General features: G+C 38.6%; 1 protein-coding gene across 1 annotated transcript; it reads left to right on the forward strand.

Moving 5' to 3' along the window:
- Positions 1-262: 262 nt before the first annotated feature.
- On the forward strand, positions 263-15,601 carry LOC143552538 (protein ACTIVITY OF BC1 COMPLEX KINASE 8, chloroplastic-like). Its single transcript, XM_077042728.1, has 14 exons — positions 263-812; positions 1,147-1,282; positions 12,563-12,729; positions 13,207-13,327; positions 13,417-13,517; positions 13,585-13,683; positions 13,783-13,893; positions 13,982-14,061; positions 14,292-14,361; positions 14,460-14,533; positions 14,861-14,930; positions 15,048-15,136; positions 15,218-15,342; positions 15,507-15,601. Exons 1-14 carry the CDS (start codon positions 366-368, stop codon positions 15,599-15,601), a joined length of 1,785 nt encoding a protein of 594 aa, XP_076898843.1. The 5' UTR covers positions 263-365.
- Positions 15,602-16,287: the final 686 nt, after the last annotated feature.

The following is a 16,287-nucleotide window of genomic DNA, read 5'->3' on the forward strand; positions in this document are numbered from 1 at the left end:
TAACACATGTCATATAATGTGTTAGACTGACACATAAACGCGTGACATCACACAATAAATACATTATACATACCATCCGACCCCTTTTTATACGAAATATCGTAAAATAACAATTAACAAATAATAATAAAAAATAACAAATGAGTGTACACTGTACAGTGTATGGACTTGAGGCTGACATTGGTTTGACTTTTCAACGCTAACAAAATAACAACTAACTGAAATTCCAAACCAATCAACTCATCATCCGCGTGTGTTGTCCTTCACCACATCTTCATTTCATTCATTCACCACTTTTCTTATTCTTAGGGTTTAATTCAGCAATCAATTCAATTTCACAGTGTAATTAATCAATTCAATTACTCATGGCAGCAGCAGCATCATGTTGCTCCGCCTCAGATTCACTCGACCTCAATTTCCTCCGCCCAAATTCCAATTCCAACAGACTTCGTTTCTCACTTTCCAGACGCAATGCGCTCCGTAAATCGAATACAAAAGTTGCAGTTAGAGGTCGAATTCGAGCGGTTACGAGAGAAGAAGTGATTATTGTGGATAAGGAGGATGGGAAGGTTGATGTTGCTGGCAATGGGAATGGTAGTTATAATACTTATGTTAATGGGAAGAAGTTGAACGGGAGCTTTGGCGGTGAGAATGGGAGTTTGATTAAGTATGTTAATGGAAATGCTAATGGTGGAGTGAGAATTGGGGGAAATGTTGTGGAGAAGAATAAGAATAAGAATAAGAAGAAGACGATTGAGGAGATCGGTCAGGAAGAGGTGTGGTTTAAGCGCAGTGGAAAGGGCAAGGTTGAGGTAGGTATATGTTTTTAAACAGTTTCCTGTTGATTGTTTAGAGTTCCAGAGAGTTTAATTTAAGGTTTAATCGAGTGACATGTCAATGAGTATGGAAGAATGTGAATGATAGTAAGCATACAGATACATAGATGTGCAGCGTGGAATAGTGGATTGATTGTTAGAGGTTAGAATGGTGGTTATGAGGTGATGATGTTATTTGAATGTGGTTGTACTGTTATTTTAGGAATGTAGTTTGTCAAAGTTGAATGATAGTTAAACTCTATTTATTAACCTCTTTTTAGTGTATTATTGTACTTGCTCCTGATAGAGACTTTATGTTTTTGTTTTGTAGGTATCTGTTGCTCCTGGTGGGAGGTGGAACAGATTCAAAACTTATTCAACAGTTCAAAGGACTTGTGAAATATGGGGTTTTGTTCTGACATTTCTTTTTAAAGTCTGGCTCATCAATCAGAAGTTTGCATATCGAGGTTAGTTACTAACTCAGTTGTATGGTGGTCTTATCTGTTCATCTTTTATGGCCTAAGATGATGATGATGATCTGTGTTAGTGTCTTACTGTGTTTCTCCCTTTAAGTTAAATGAAATTTGTTTGGCTTTAGAGGCTGATAAATTATGATCTATATGCTTAGGTAAAACATTGAAAGACATATAGTATTTGACAATATAGCTGTCCAATTTTCATGTTGGGTCTCTTTCCTTGTTTCCTAGAAGGCATTCTTAGGCACAAATGTAATTTCAAGCCATGTTATAGAAATAAACCATAAGCCAAAACATAGAGGGTGCATTAATCTAGGAAACACACGCTTGTAGATTAATAATTTCTCCTAAACATGTGCCTTGCATCTTGGAGACATTCATCATGACTAAATTTCTCTTAAATTTGTGCCTTGCATCTTTTTTGGATATACCCCCGCTCATCATGGGTATCTGACTTTCTGTGTTATGATCCTAGCAGGCTAGCACAGGTCGCTTCTATACATCTCGTCATGTCAGATTTCATGAAACCAGTTTTTTAATTTCTTCACTTGTCACTATCAATGTGTCTTCTACAATTGTCTTTCCTTATGTGTCTATTCTTCCTCTGTTTGTGCTTCCTACCTCAAATCCCATACTTGCTACATCATTCTCTTCTGAGACCCTTCCAACTCCACAGCCAACACTGCCACCATCCTCCATGACTTCACTCCTCTAACACCACCACCACCTCCTCATCACATGATCTGTACTGGTGACAATACATGTAGGCCCAAACGGCTCCCTCTTCACATATGATTTCATCTTCCTTATGACCCATCACGGAACCACACACTTTTACCCAAGCATAGAAGTCAAAGAATGGTGTGATGCCATGCACTCTGAGGTTGCTGCTCTACAATCTGCTTGTACATGAATTTTAGCTTTCTGCGCTAACATTGCCGGATGTAAGTGGTTTGCCACAATAAACAACACACCAAGGGGTCCATCGGTCGTGAGTTGTTACAAAGTCCAACTGATTGCCAAGGGCTTTCACCAAACCGGGGGAATTAATTATACTGAAACCTTTAGTTCAGTCGTAAAACCGACAATTCTTCTGGTTCTCTCGATTGCCCAACGAATGGCGATCTCTCAAAAACTGTTTATATGGCTCTACCCCCAGGTTTCGCTGAGTCTTACTTATCCAGCAATGTATTTTTACTTAAAAGGGCTATCTATGGTCTCAAACAAGCCCAACGAGCATGGTTATCTAAATTATCTTCAACTCTTCAAGAATTTAGCTTTTCTCAATGCATATCAGGCACATCTTTATTTGTTTGTTGTCATGTATCTGTGAGATGCTATGTTCTTGTCTATGTTGATTATATTATTATCACTGCAAGCTGTTCCAACTTTGTCGCAGGTCTGGTTAGTCATCTTTACTTACGATTTGCTCTCAAAGACTTGGGTTTTCTAAGTTCTTTTTTGGGAATTGAGGCCACCTTCATAGATGACACTCTTCACTTATCACAATGCAAATATCTGCTTGACCTACTACAACATACTGGTCTAAGTCAATGCAAACCGTTGTCTAATCCAGTGGCTTCGGGTCGCCAGCTCTCATGACACTCGTGTATTCTTCTTGATGACCCCTTGTTTCATTGTAGTATCGTCGACGGTCTTCAATATATCGTCTTGACTAGTCATGAAATAGCCTATGCTGTGAGTACTGAATACACAGTAAAGCCTCACAATTTTCACAAATTCCTACCAACCATCATTGGATAGCAGTTTAGCATATTCTCCGTTATCTTAAGTGTACTATCACACATGGATTGTGCATTCACTGGTCTCCCAGTTATTCTATTCAGCATATGTCGATGCTGACTGGATGCCCTGACGACCGCCAATCTACCACCGGCTACTGCATGTTCACCAAATCTTATCGGCTGCTGCTCCAAGAAGCAACATATTGTTACTCCGTCTACTGGAATGACGGAATATCGTGCCCTTACTCACATTTCTGCTGAGCTTTGATGGATAATGTCTCTCATGTCTGTGCTACGCTTTTCGACTGTTGCTCTGCCCACTCTCTGGTGTGACAACCCTGGTGCTACCTACTCAACAATCAACCTCTATGATATGGTTCTCACTCGCACTCTTCATGTTAACTTGTTAAGCATGTCTCTACTGTTGCTCAACTTGTTGATCTCATGACCAAAGGTTTGGCATCCGCTTGTTTAACACTCTTCAGTCCAAGGCTCCAAGCTCGCTGTCTTACCACTAGTTTCGCTTCTGGGGGCATGTTAAAGAGAAGTTTCTTATGATGAAACCTTCCATATGACACTCTCGTTTAATTGTGTTGGTTTCCTTATGCATTTTCAGTTTCTTAGTCTCTTGAGATTGTAATGGTCTCTTGATATCACTTTCCTTATTCGATATATGTGTGTGTGTGTGTGTGTCTCATTGTAAGATTTATTCAATACAAATACCTTCTTTTTTTGGTAAGGGGGACGGTACCCCGGAAAAAATATCATAAACTTAAAAAAACAGTACAAACCAAGCGATTAGGGACCCCGGGACAAACCCCAAAGGATGACCTAATCCTCAAAGCAAACAAAGCAAAACCAACAGACTACAAACAACCCTACCCAACTACCAAACTCAAACTAAAACTGCACCCACAACTAGGGCCAAGTCAAAATAATACAAAGAAAACCAAATAGCAACAAGAGGCACAATCCAAACCAAGTCACCAACAAATTCCGGACAACTCCAAAAGCATGCTGCCTTAAAACTTTAAAAGAACATTGAGATCCTTATTATTCAACCCACAATCCAAACCAGAATTAGAACCAGTAGCAATCAAGATCATTGCATCCATCAAAAAGCCAATAACCCATAACACAGAAATAATCACTTAGCATATGCCCAATAATCTGCAACTCAAACAAGCACACCCCTCCAATCAACAACTTATAACAAATCTTACCAGCATCTTCAGTAGATAAAGTCAACCCATATTCAGCAATGACAAGAAATCTCTTAGACCAACAAAAATTCTTACTAATCAGCTACCCGTTCCCATCCCACTTTAGGGCAGCCTCATAATTATACCTTCTGATCCTCAACAACAAAAATAACAAGATCTGAGTACCATAAAACTTCATCATACCATCTAACATAGCCACCACTACAATAATGCATTTCATCAGACCAACCACAAAGATTGTGTTTAACCAAAAACATATCCCACCTTCTTAACCACAATCAATCACAGTTTGAACCCATTGATCACCCCATTTCGAACCATTCTTCCAATTCCATAACCACCAATAAAAAATACACCAACCGAAAAACAGATTACCAACCAACAGCATCCACTCTCTTAATTAAGTATCTAGTGGCCCACATTAACAACAAGAATGATGTTTATGGATTAGACAAAAATTGCAAACCTTGGCAGCCTCAATGGAATTCTTAGAAGCTTTAATATTAAGACCAAGCAATCTGTACCTAACACAATCAATAATAATTTTTTTCAAAACACAAACAGGTCTGACCTCTTGAGTGAAGACTCTATAGTTTCCTTCCTGCCAAATATAATACACAGTAGCGGCAAGGACCAGCCTTTGTATAATACTCCACACATATTTGGATTTAGGAACCAGTTCAGCAAAACATGACACTATCCTAGGTATTCGTGTCATCTCCAAACTTAGCCATGTTCTTCAAATAAGACCACACTTCCAAAGAGTAGGGACATTCAAAAAATAAATGTTATGTTGGTGGCTCTCAAGCCCATCATCACATAAAACACATCCAGGATCACAATTCTCATCGCCCCAGTTCATCATACGGTCATAAGTAAGTAGCCTATACTTGAATGCCATCCAGGTAATAAAGGCATGTCTAGGAATACATTGACTGAACCAAAAATAATCACCCCACTGTTTAACCTCATGCTTAGCACCCATACTTTCATAAACATGCTTAACGGAGAAATAATTGTATTCATCATTTGAGCATTTCCACAAAGATGAGTCCCTTTTGGTGGCATATAAAACAGGGAGATCATTCAAAGTTAGTTCAGGATACTTGAGAAACCAAAAATCATGAAACAACCATATACCATTTTGCACTAGATCAGCCACTTTGCAATCATAAGCAAACCTAGCTGATCTAAAATCCCTTCTAGAAATAATACTGCTTAAAGGTTTTCCCAAGTAAGACTATTCCCTATTTTTTGAACATGTAAACCCCTAATCTTCTCCCTACAATTGAGTAATTGGTTCCATCTCCAAGAACCATCCCTCTTATGGTCAACATCCCATATACTTTTACCTCTCAACTTCACATCCTTCACCCATTTAAATCCAAATTGAGAATCTATGATAAGATCCCAAATCTTGGTCAAAGATGTTATTGTAAAAGGGGGAAAGTGAGTAAATGAGATGCTCAAGATTAGGGCTGTTTATTATTCTATTAGCTTAATTTTAGGGCCGGTTATTATTCTGTTGATGCTTATTTATATCTTGTGCTCTAGTTTTAGGGGAGGTCAATGTTTATGTTTATGAATTTACTTGGTTAAAATCCTTGTAATGGAGATCTAATCCTTCTCGAATCGGATTAATTGGAGAATAGCCCATCTCGAATCGGGCCAACTATCCTTTAATTTCTAAGTTTTGGTCTGTATCAATCTGTCATTTAGGATATTGTCAATATGTTTTGCCAGTAAAGCAACATTCTTAAGTTTTAATGAAGGAATACCCAAACCACCCTGCAACTTAGGTAAACAAAGCTCCTCCCATTTAACTCTTGAAGTGCCCTTACTAGACTCACCTTGATTCCTATTAGTTGTATTTAGTTATAATTAGGGTTTTAGCCCATATAGTTGGCTAAAGCCCATGGGCCTTTTATGGGTTGATAGCTAGGGTTTATTTGTGTATAAATAGATGTAGTTGTTTATGTATTTCTCACACCTTCAAGTAATAAACATTACTTTCACTACAACCATCTTCTTTACATGGTATCAGAGCTACGGCTCTCGATCCAAACCCTAGCCGCGATCTGACCCGAACCTGAGTCTGACCAGCCGTCACCAGTAGCCTTCAGATCTGAAACAAGCTCCTGCCTTGTTGTTCTGTCCTGTCACGAAATCCTTTTTTTTTTCTTTTCGACCTTGAAACTACTGTTCACTGACGAGCACTGTTCACACGGAATCACTGTTCACCGGTACTGTTCATTCCGGAAACACTGTTCACGCCGGAAATTACTGTTCAAGCCGGAAAACACTGTTCGCTGCCGGAAAGTTATTGTTCGCTGCCGGAATTACTGTTCGCTGCCGGAAAGTTACTGTTCGCTGCCGGAATTACTGTTCGCTGCCGGGATTAACTGTTCGCTGCCGGGATTAACTGTTCACGACGAGTAACTGTTTACGCCGGAATCTGTTCCCGCCCTCCACCCGCACTTGTTACTGTTCACAGTCAATTTTCAGTTTCGTGTATCACTATGGGCGAAAATACATACATATATACATTTACTAAAGAGGAGCATGATCTTATTCAACGGTTTCTTACCTCCCAGTTGCCTCATCCTCAAACCAGCTTGGCACATTCAGGTAAACCTTCTAGCCTTGACTTATCATGGGTGATTGATTCTGGAGCCACACATCACATGACTGGGAATCGGGGTATTTTTTCTAGTCTTCAAAATGTTTCCCATGCACCGGTACGTCTTGCCGATGGATCTTCATGTCCCGTTCTCGGCATTGGATCCATCAGTAACTCGGAAAACCTAAAACTGTCTTCTATCCTATTTGTTCCTAAATTTCCTACCAGTCTTTGTTCAGTGAGTCAGATTACCAAACAAAACAACTGTTCTGTGACCTTTTACCCAACTCACTGCGTTTTTCATGAACTAGGAACAAATCGGGTAATTGGTACTGGTTTTGAATCAGGAGGTCTCTATCGTATATCCCCGTTTTCGCATCCTGTAGCAAACTTATGTGATTCCGCTGTCAGGGAGGCTCACTGTCGGTTAGGTCATCCCTCTACAGCGGTTCTGAGGCAAATGCGACCAGATTTACCACTTTCGTCTTTTAATTTTCATTGTGAGTCGTGTCAACTTGGTAAACATACCAGGCGTCCCTATCCCCCTAGGGTGCCCAATCGAGTCAGTTCTTGTTTTGAACTGTTGCATTCTGATGTATGGGGTCCTTGCCCTATCAAATCTACGTTGGGTTTTGAATATTTTATTACCTTTATTGATGACTATTCTCGCACTACTTGGGTTTATTTGTTGAAATCTCGTAGTGAGGTATTTTCCATATTTCGAGAATTTAATGCTTATGTTCAAAACCAATTTAACACCACCATTAAAACTTTACGATCTGATAATGCTAAAGAATATTTTTCCACCGACTTTTCTTCATACTTAAAAACCAACGGCATTATTCATGAATCATCGTGTGCTTATACATCTCAACAAAATGGTGTGTCCGAACGCAAAAATCGTCACATATTGGATGTTGCTCGCACAATCATGATCCAATCACGTGTTCCTCATCGTTTTTGGGGAGATGCCGTTCTCACTGCCACATATCTGATTAACCGCATGCCCTCAACCGTTCATGGTAAAACACCGTTTTCTGTACTATTTCCCAACGATGATCCATTTCCTCTCGCACCTAAAGTATTTGGTTGCGTCGCCTATGTTCATGACCATAGACCAAAAACCATCAAACTTGATCCTCGAGCCATTCGTTGTGTCTTTCTTGGTTACTCACGGGTTCAAAAAGGGTATCGATGCTATAGCCCATCACTTCACCGATACTTTACCAGTGCCGATGTCACTTTTCACGAGTCTCCTTACTTTCCCGAGTGTTCCACTCCTGTTTCTGACCCGTTTCCCGACCTCGATATACCCACATCTCCCTTCATCCCCACCATTCCTGTGTCAATTCCTTTTACCGATCCAATCTCTACTGATTCTGACCCACCGACAGAATCTCCGCAATGGCTTTTCACATATGCTAGGCGGGGTAGGGGTCAAACATCAGCGACTCTTGATTCACACCCTGGCCACGACCCCGAAATACCCTCCGATACTTCGTCTACATCTGAGCAATCCACACCTCTCACTAATACATCCTTACCCGATCCAACAACCTCTGATACTCCCGTTTATGATCCTCCTGGTGCCCCACTTCCCGATATACCTGTTTCCTTTCGCAAGGAACCCCGGAAATGTACTCGTTACCCAATTCAGGACTATGTTGCCTACACCCACCTATCTCCTGAATCTCATGCGTACACCACTACCCTTGATTCCTACCCGATTCCCAATAATGTGACGAGCGCTCTCGCTCACCCAGGATGGAGACAGGCTATGGAAGATGAAATTGGGGCTCTAAAGTCCAATCATACATGGGATCTTGAAACACTTCCTAAAGGGAAGCGTATCGTTGGTTGTCGTTGGGTGTTTACGGTTAAACTACACCCGGATGGCTCCTTACACCGCTTAAAGGCTCGGTTGGTTGCAAAAGGGTATTCTCAGGCATATGGCATTGATTACGATGAAACCTTCTCTCCGGTTGCTAAAATGTCATATGTCCGTATTTGTATCGCTCTTGCTGCCATTAATCATTGGCCGCTCCACCAGCTTGATGTGAAGAACGCCTTTCTTAATGGTGTTCTTGAGGAGGAGGTATATATGGAGCAGCCCCCAGGGTTCGTTGTTGAGGAGGAGGCCTCGAAAGTTTACAGGCTACGTCATTCTCTATATGGTCTTAAACAGTCTCCCAGGGCATGGTTTGGTCGATTCTCTAGTGTTATGGGACAGTTTGGGATGACTCGGAGTGCCTATGATCACTCTGTCTTCTTTAGACACCAGAAAGGAAAGAGGATTATCGTAGTTGTTTATGTGGATGACATTATAATCACAGGTGATGACGAGGTCAGGATTATCGAACTCAAGCAGTTTCTTCAGTCTCAGTTTCAGGTCAGCGACTTAGGTCGATTGAGGTATTTCCTTGGCATAGAAGTATCCCGCTCTCCACAAGGAATACTTCTCTCCCAACGAAAATATGTTCTTGATATGTTAACTGAATGTGGCTTACTGTGTTGTAAACCTGTTGATACCCCAATGCTTCCTACAAAGAAACTCCTCCCAAAGGAAGGAGATCCAATGAAAGATCCTGAGCGATACAGACGGTTGGTCGGTAAACTTAATTATTTAACCGTCACACGACCGGATATCTCCTTTACTGTCAGTGTTCTGAGCCAATTTATGGCTACATCATACACCGGTCACTGGGATGTTGCCCTTCGTGTCTTAAGATATCTTAAGACCTCACCTGGCTTGGGTATATTATACTCCGATCAGGGTCATTGTCGTGTAGGTGCCTTCACGGAAGAAGGAGATGGTCAGATATCAGGGTTCTCAGATGCAGATTGGGCAGGTTGTCCGATTTCTCGACGATCTACCACCGGATATTGTGTGTTTGTTGGAGGAAATCTTGTATCATGGAAGAGTAAGAAGCAACACACGGTTTCCCGGTCGAGTGCCGAATCGGAGTATAGAGCCATGGCAGATGTAACATCAGAGATGACATGGGTTCGTCGTCTTCTCAGAGAGCTCGGGGTTGTTTCTAATGACTTGATGAGGTTATACTGTGATAGTCAGTCAGCCATTCACATAGCCAAGAATCAAGTATTTCATGAGAGGACAAAACATATTGAGGTCGACTGCCACCTTATCAGAGATCGAGTAGTAGGCACACAAACTGATCCTCCTTCCATTCAACCAGTTCATGTGAAGACAAATTTTCAGCTAGCAGACATTCTAACTAAACCGCTCCGGAAAGCTCAGATAGATTTTATTTGTAACAAGTTGGGCATTAACATCTATGCTCCAACTTGAGGAGGAGTGTTAGTTGTATTTAGTTATAATTAGGGTTTTAGCCCATATAGTTGGCTAAAGCCCATGGGCCTTTTATGGGTTGATAGCTAGGGTTTATTTGTGTATAAATAGATGTAGTTGTTTATGTATTTCTCACACCTTCAAGTAATAAACATTACTTTCACTACAACCATCTTCTTTACAATTCCAAAGAAACCCTCTCTAAAGCCTTTCAATATGGATAAAAACAGAAGCCCACACAGAAATATAGCAAAGAACAGGTTTCACCAATTGTAACCTACCAGCATAGGATAAAAAATTATTCTTCCAATCTTGAATTCTGCTTTTGACTTTCCAATCAGAACCTTGCAATCATAGGGATATCCTTAGCGATACTTATATATCTACCCTCCTTTTTAGCCTTATCAGCAAACAGTTTTTTGAATGAAATACTCTTCAACCTTCCCCTTTCAGGAAACAAAAATTTCTTACCAACATTACTCTCATCAGAAGTAGAACCACCAATGCAATTAATAGGGATAGCATTACGAGCAACATTATCTTCTTTAATGACAGGCCCAATGTATAAAGGTTTATAAGCAAAACTCATAGCAGTAAATTCATTCATGCAACCATCAACAGCCATATTCACCTCTCTTTTCTTAGTAATTGATATACCCTTTCACCCTTATCAGTCTTTAGTAAATCAGGATTACACGATCTAGATTGTTGTACACCCTCCTTCCAATACACATCAGGCATAATACCATCTCCCAATAACCTTGTGTTCATAATATCCATGGAACAGTCAGAAATCTTCCTCTCTATACTAAGACATCTTCTAGCTTTAATCCCCCAAAATTCATATCTAATAGTCCTCTTGTTTCGTTTATCCAAAATCTCAAAGAGCCTCAGAGAAACAAAATCATTAAAATTGTGATTGGGGTTCAACTGAGGGAATAAATGAGCACATCTAAAAGCAGATTTTACTATTTTCTTTATCCTACTACCAACATTGCTATCCTTCATACCATCAACTGCAACAACAGAACTTACCAGGTTACCAGTTTTAGCAAAATTAGCAATGGCAGCCAACATAGCATCGTTATGCCCAGAAAACTGTTGAACCACAATAATATCATCCAAAGAGATCCCAAAGTTAGGATCACCATATCCACTACCCTCAACCCCAGCAGATTCATCACCAGATAACAAAATGTCACTATCATGAGCTAAATCGAAGCTACCTGAAGAATTATAAGCATCAACCAACTTACATAACTCATCAATGTCATCAAATTGAAGCCTATTAATCCAATTAGGCCCAAGAGATTGTTGTAGAAACTCAGCTTCAGCCTCCGATAACGAAAATTGTTGCACAGCCGTCTTGGAATTAGATCTGCCCATTGAAAACCCTGGATCAGGGTTCGCAACATCAATAGGTACTTCCAAAGGCGAAGTACCCAATGAACCCCCATCAGACAAGCTTCCAGTCTTAGGATCTACCACCGATTGACCCAAATCACTATGACAAGGCCCTAGCTACATCAGCTATGAAATCAGACGAACTGATGAAAGTACGTGAATGAACAATGCCATAATCTAATGGCTTATCAGGGAAGACAGGAGAATCACCGAAAAGATCACGTTGATTCATAAGGAAATCAACTGATCAAAATCAGTGAACAGTAGCGCGCATTGATAATAGCAGTTGTTACTGTTGCATCTTAACTGTGGATTTCTTAGTATTCATGATAAAGCGGTTTATTAGCTCTTCCATTATCATAATTAAATACATAAATTCAATCCGACCGTTAAAAATGATTAATAAATTAAAAAATATGCAAGCATGAAAAGAAGCAAAAAATTTAAGTGATACTTAAATCTTTTTGTCCATATATAAAGCGCAATAAATATCATTAATAAACTTTTTTTTACACGACATATAAATTCAATCCGACCGTTAAAATTGAGACAATGAATTTAGACAACAAATATGCTTAAAAAAGTCATGATAACAGTATGACCGTTAGATTTTTTCCCTTATAATCTCTCTCTCTCTCTCTCTTATGAAAACGGAAAGAAACCACCTGAACAATGGGATTCGGAAAGAATGCAATGACACTTTGATATCTGAAGATTTTAAAGGGCGCCTTAATCCTGGTACACCAATATGCATGTACTGTTATTGAGGCAGGGCATGTGCTCTTTAATGTCTTCAAGTATTAAAGTTTTCTTGATGTTGTTTTGAGTTCTTCATTATTATATGGCATTGTTATTTCGGGAAGTCGGTCAAAACCTATTTCTATGCTCTTGGCATATGATTTGCAAGTTTTTTATAGTTTCTTTTTTTGTTATTATTAGTTTTTGGCTAAAGTATTTGGCTGTCTGCAGGGGGGATGACAGAGCAAAAGAAAATTCAAAGACGGAAAACTCTAGCCAAGTGGCTGAAAGAGAGTATTTTGAGATTAGGGCCCACATTCATCAAAATTGGGCAGCAGTTCTCAACAAGAGTAGACATTCTTGCCCAAGAATATGTTGATCAATTATCAGAACTTCAGGTATATTATCACATTGATTGTTAAATCTCAGTTGTTATTGATGATTTATGTTAAGTAATTTGATCAACTTTTTTTTCTTAGAGTATGTTTTTTTTTTTTGAACGGCCAACTAAGTAACGCCGGGTACCCCGTACGCGGCCCCCATTGGCTAAAGGTAGCCCGAGCCGGCCATTAGTCCGGATGGACGGAGCCCCTAGCGGTCCACCTGTTGAGGGATTCACCGGATAAAACCCGACCCCCACGCCCACCAAACGGCACGACAGCGAGGAGCCGGTAAAACCGGGTGAGATCAAGACTCGAACCATATCCCTTAGAGTATGTAATTGTAAAGATATGAATTATGAGATAGTTTTACTTCACAAATCCTAAACCACATTGATTGTTGAATCTCACTACTTTCTGCCTACTAATAGTTATATGAATCAACCAAATATAATATTTTTCCATATGAACTAACTCTATGAACTCTGCATACAGGATCAAGTTCCTCCATTTCCATCAGAAACTGCTGTTTCCATCGTTGAAGAAGAACTTGGAGCTCCTGTTAGTGAAATATTTGATTACTTTGATTTTGAGCCAATAGCTGCTGCCAGTCTTGGTAATCACAAGATTATTTAAATGCCATTGAAAAAATGTTAATCAACCAATATATGGTCATAGTCTTGGTTTGACTTATATGTAATGCAGGTCAAGTACATCGAGCAAGATTAAAGGGTCAAGAATTGGTTGTTAAAGTACAAAGACCAGGCCTCAAGGATCTTTTCGACATTGATCTTAAAAATCTAAGGGTTAGTCAGTTCTTAATTTAAATTTATGTTATCAAAATCGTGTTTCAACATTTTTCGTCTTTTTCAGGTGATAGCAGAAAATCTTCAGAAATTTGACCCGAAATCTGATGGTGCAAAAAGGGATTGGGTTGCTATTTATGATGAGTGTGCTAATGTGTTGTACCAGGTGACTCTTTTCTACCCCACATTAATTTTAAAATGGTGACAGTTGTGCTATACTGCTATACATTTTATATTAATGAGTGCTATTTTGTGTATCTTTCAGGAAATTGATTATACAAAAGAAGCTGCAAATGCAGAGTTGGTTGCAAGTAACTTTAAGGATCTAAACTATGTAAAAGTCCCGAATATATATTGGGAATACACAACTCCACAGGTAAATAGTTCTGTACATATATAAATTGATTGTATATATTATTGTAACTTTGTTATTTTTTTAGCTTACTATGTTGATCCAACTGTAGGTTCTTACAATGGAGTATGTCCCGGGAATCAAGATCAATAGGATACAAGCTTTGGATCAATTAGGTGTTGATCGTAAAAAGTAAGTATAAAAGAGTTTTAAATAAAAACTACGTGAGTTTAGTGCTTAGAGCACATTTTTTTATGCATATTTGCTATAGCAAAACTATAAAGTGCCTTGGTTATATTAAGCGCTATGTGTGCCATTATCAATATCATATGTTTAGGTTAACAGGAAACAACAAAAAATAAAAATGAGAACATTTAAACATGATTTGATCATCTAAACATGTTTGGTTGTATGTTCCACAGGCTGGGCAGGTATGCTGTTGAATCATATCTGGAACAGATACTGTCTCATGGTTTCTTCCATGCTGACCCTGTAAGTTTTCTGTATATTCTTCTGGATTTTGATGCCTGGTGGCATACATACAATGCACATGCAGAGTATGGTTAAAACTATCTCCTTGTTTGATTCAGCATCCTGGTAATATAGCTGTTGATGATGTGAATGGTGGAAGGCTTATATTTTATGATTTTGGAATGATGGGGAGGTAAAGATTAACCAATTTTTATATTTTTGAGAAAACGTCATAAACTATTTTCTTTAAAATACTGACCTTTAAGTTTTGCAGCATAAGCCCAAACATAAGGGAAGGTTTGTTGGAAGTTTTTTATGGAGTTTATGAGAAAGATCCAAATAAGGTAGATGGTTCTCTTTGATTTCTTCTCTTTGCTGCATTGATTAATTTTTTGTATGTTTGGTAAGAAATATAAATTAACGGTTACTTCCATATAATAATTTTATGATTTATGATGCAGGTTATTCAAGCAATGGTTCAAACTATTTTCTTTAAAATACTGACCTTTAAGTTTTGCAGCATAAGCCCAAACATAAGGGAAGGTTTGTTGGAAGTTTTTTATGGAGTTTATGAGAAAGATCCAAATAAGGTAGATGGTTCTCTTTGATTTATTCTCTTTGCTGCATTGATTAATTTTTTGTATGTTTGGTAAGAAATATAAATTAACGGTTACTTCCGTATAATAATTTTATGATTTATGATGCAGGTTATTCAAGCAATGGTTCAAATGGGCGTTCTTGTGCCAACTGGAGACATGACAGCTGTCAGAAGAACTGCACAATTCTTCCTTAATAGGTTATCCTCAAAGCCTGTAATATATATATATATTTCGTTTATTTTTTATCACCCATGTCAATATAACCTACATATTTACAGCTTTGAAGAACGCCTTGCAGCACAAAGAAGAGGAAGAGAATTGGCAACTGCAGAACTTGGATTTAAGAAACCGTTGACCAAAGAGGAAAAGTTAGAGAAGAAAAAAGAGTGTTTAGCTGCAATTGGTATTGACTATTTTATCTATCCAATCTCACTTTATGTTATTTTGGCAAATGTCGTATTTATTTGATGGTATAGCAGATTTAAAATGCTTTTTCCATGTACTGTGATTCAGTTATTTCATTTTTTTTGTTTAGTTGCAATTATGTTGAATAGCTATTTATTTCAGGGGAGGATTTACTGGCTATTTCAGCAGATCAGCCGTTTCGATTTCCTGCCACTTTCACCTTTGTTGTTAGAGCTTTTTCAGGTACTGGGTTCTAAACTTTTGTAAATATTATTCAATCTCACTTTATGTTATTTTGGCAAATGTCGTATTTATTTGATGGTATTAGTATAGCAGATTTAAAATGCTTTTTCCATGTACTGTGATATCAGTTATTTCGAATTTTTTGACCAGAAAAGTCAAAGTCAATTCATGATTTTAATTGTTAAGTCATAAGTGAAAGGTCTTGGTTTGAGTTTTAGGGTTTGAAAGGGCTGTTCAGTACCACCTACTGCAAGTTTAAAATACAACTTAGTATTGCATTCCAATGGTTTAAACTTGAAATTCAAAACCCAAAGGCTCAAACCAGACTGAGATTCAGTTGTAAAACCATATTCAAATTCCAAATTCCAATCGCGATGGTGAGAATATAGGTTGTGTTAAGAAGCAAGAAAGTCATCATATCAAATCATGTGACGATTGCAGCAGTTAAGGGTTAAAATTACAATCTCACACATGTAGGATTTGAAATTCCATCTTAATTGTTTGTGAAATCAAACATTGTTGTTATTTTGATAGTTACATTATGCTCATGTATCAACTCAATGTGATTCTTTTATGTAGTCTCGGTGTAGAGAAGAGTTCTTCAGCACAGATGCGTGTTGCAAAACTTTTAGGAGCAATGAAATAAGATGAGGGTTCCTTGGATACTTTCGTCTGGCAAATTCTTGGACTTGGTATGTTT

Source organism: Bidens hawaiensis, unplaced genomic scaffold (assembly GCF_021521415.1).
Source record: "Bidens hawaiensis isolate Kalapana, Puna unplaced genomic scaffold, B.hawaiensis_p1.1 tig00016943_1, whole genome shotgun sequence".
Classification (NCBI taxonomy): Eukaryota; Viridiplantae; Streptophyta; class Magnoliopsida; order Asterales; family Asteraceae; genus Bidens; species Bidens hawaiensis.

Bases quoted from the DNA above. Each gene is read 5' to 3' on its own strand.
- LOC143552538 (XM_077042728.1), top strand. From the start codon at position 366: ATGGCAGCAGCAGCATCATGTTGCTCCGCCTCAGATTCACTCGACCTC. The intron at 813-1,146 runs GTAGGTATATGT...TTTGTTTTGTAG, and splicing joins GTGGAAAGGGCAAGGTTGAG to GTATCTGTTGCTCCTGGTGG. The intron at 13,894-13,981 runs GTAAATAGTTCT...ATCCAACTGTAG, and splicing joins GGGAATACACAACTCCACAG to GTTCTTACAATGGAGTATGT.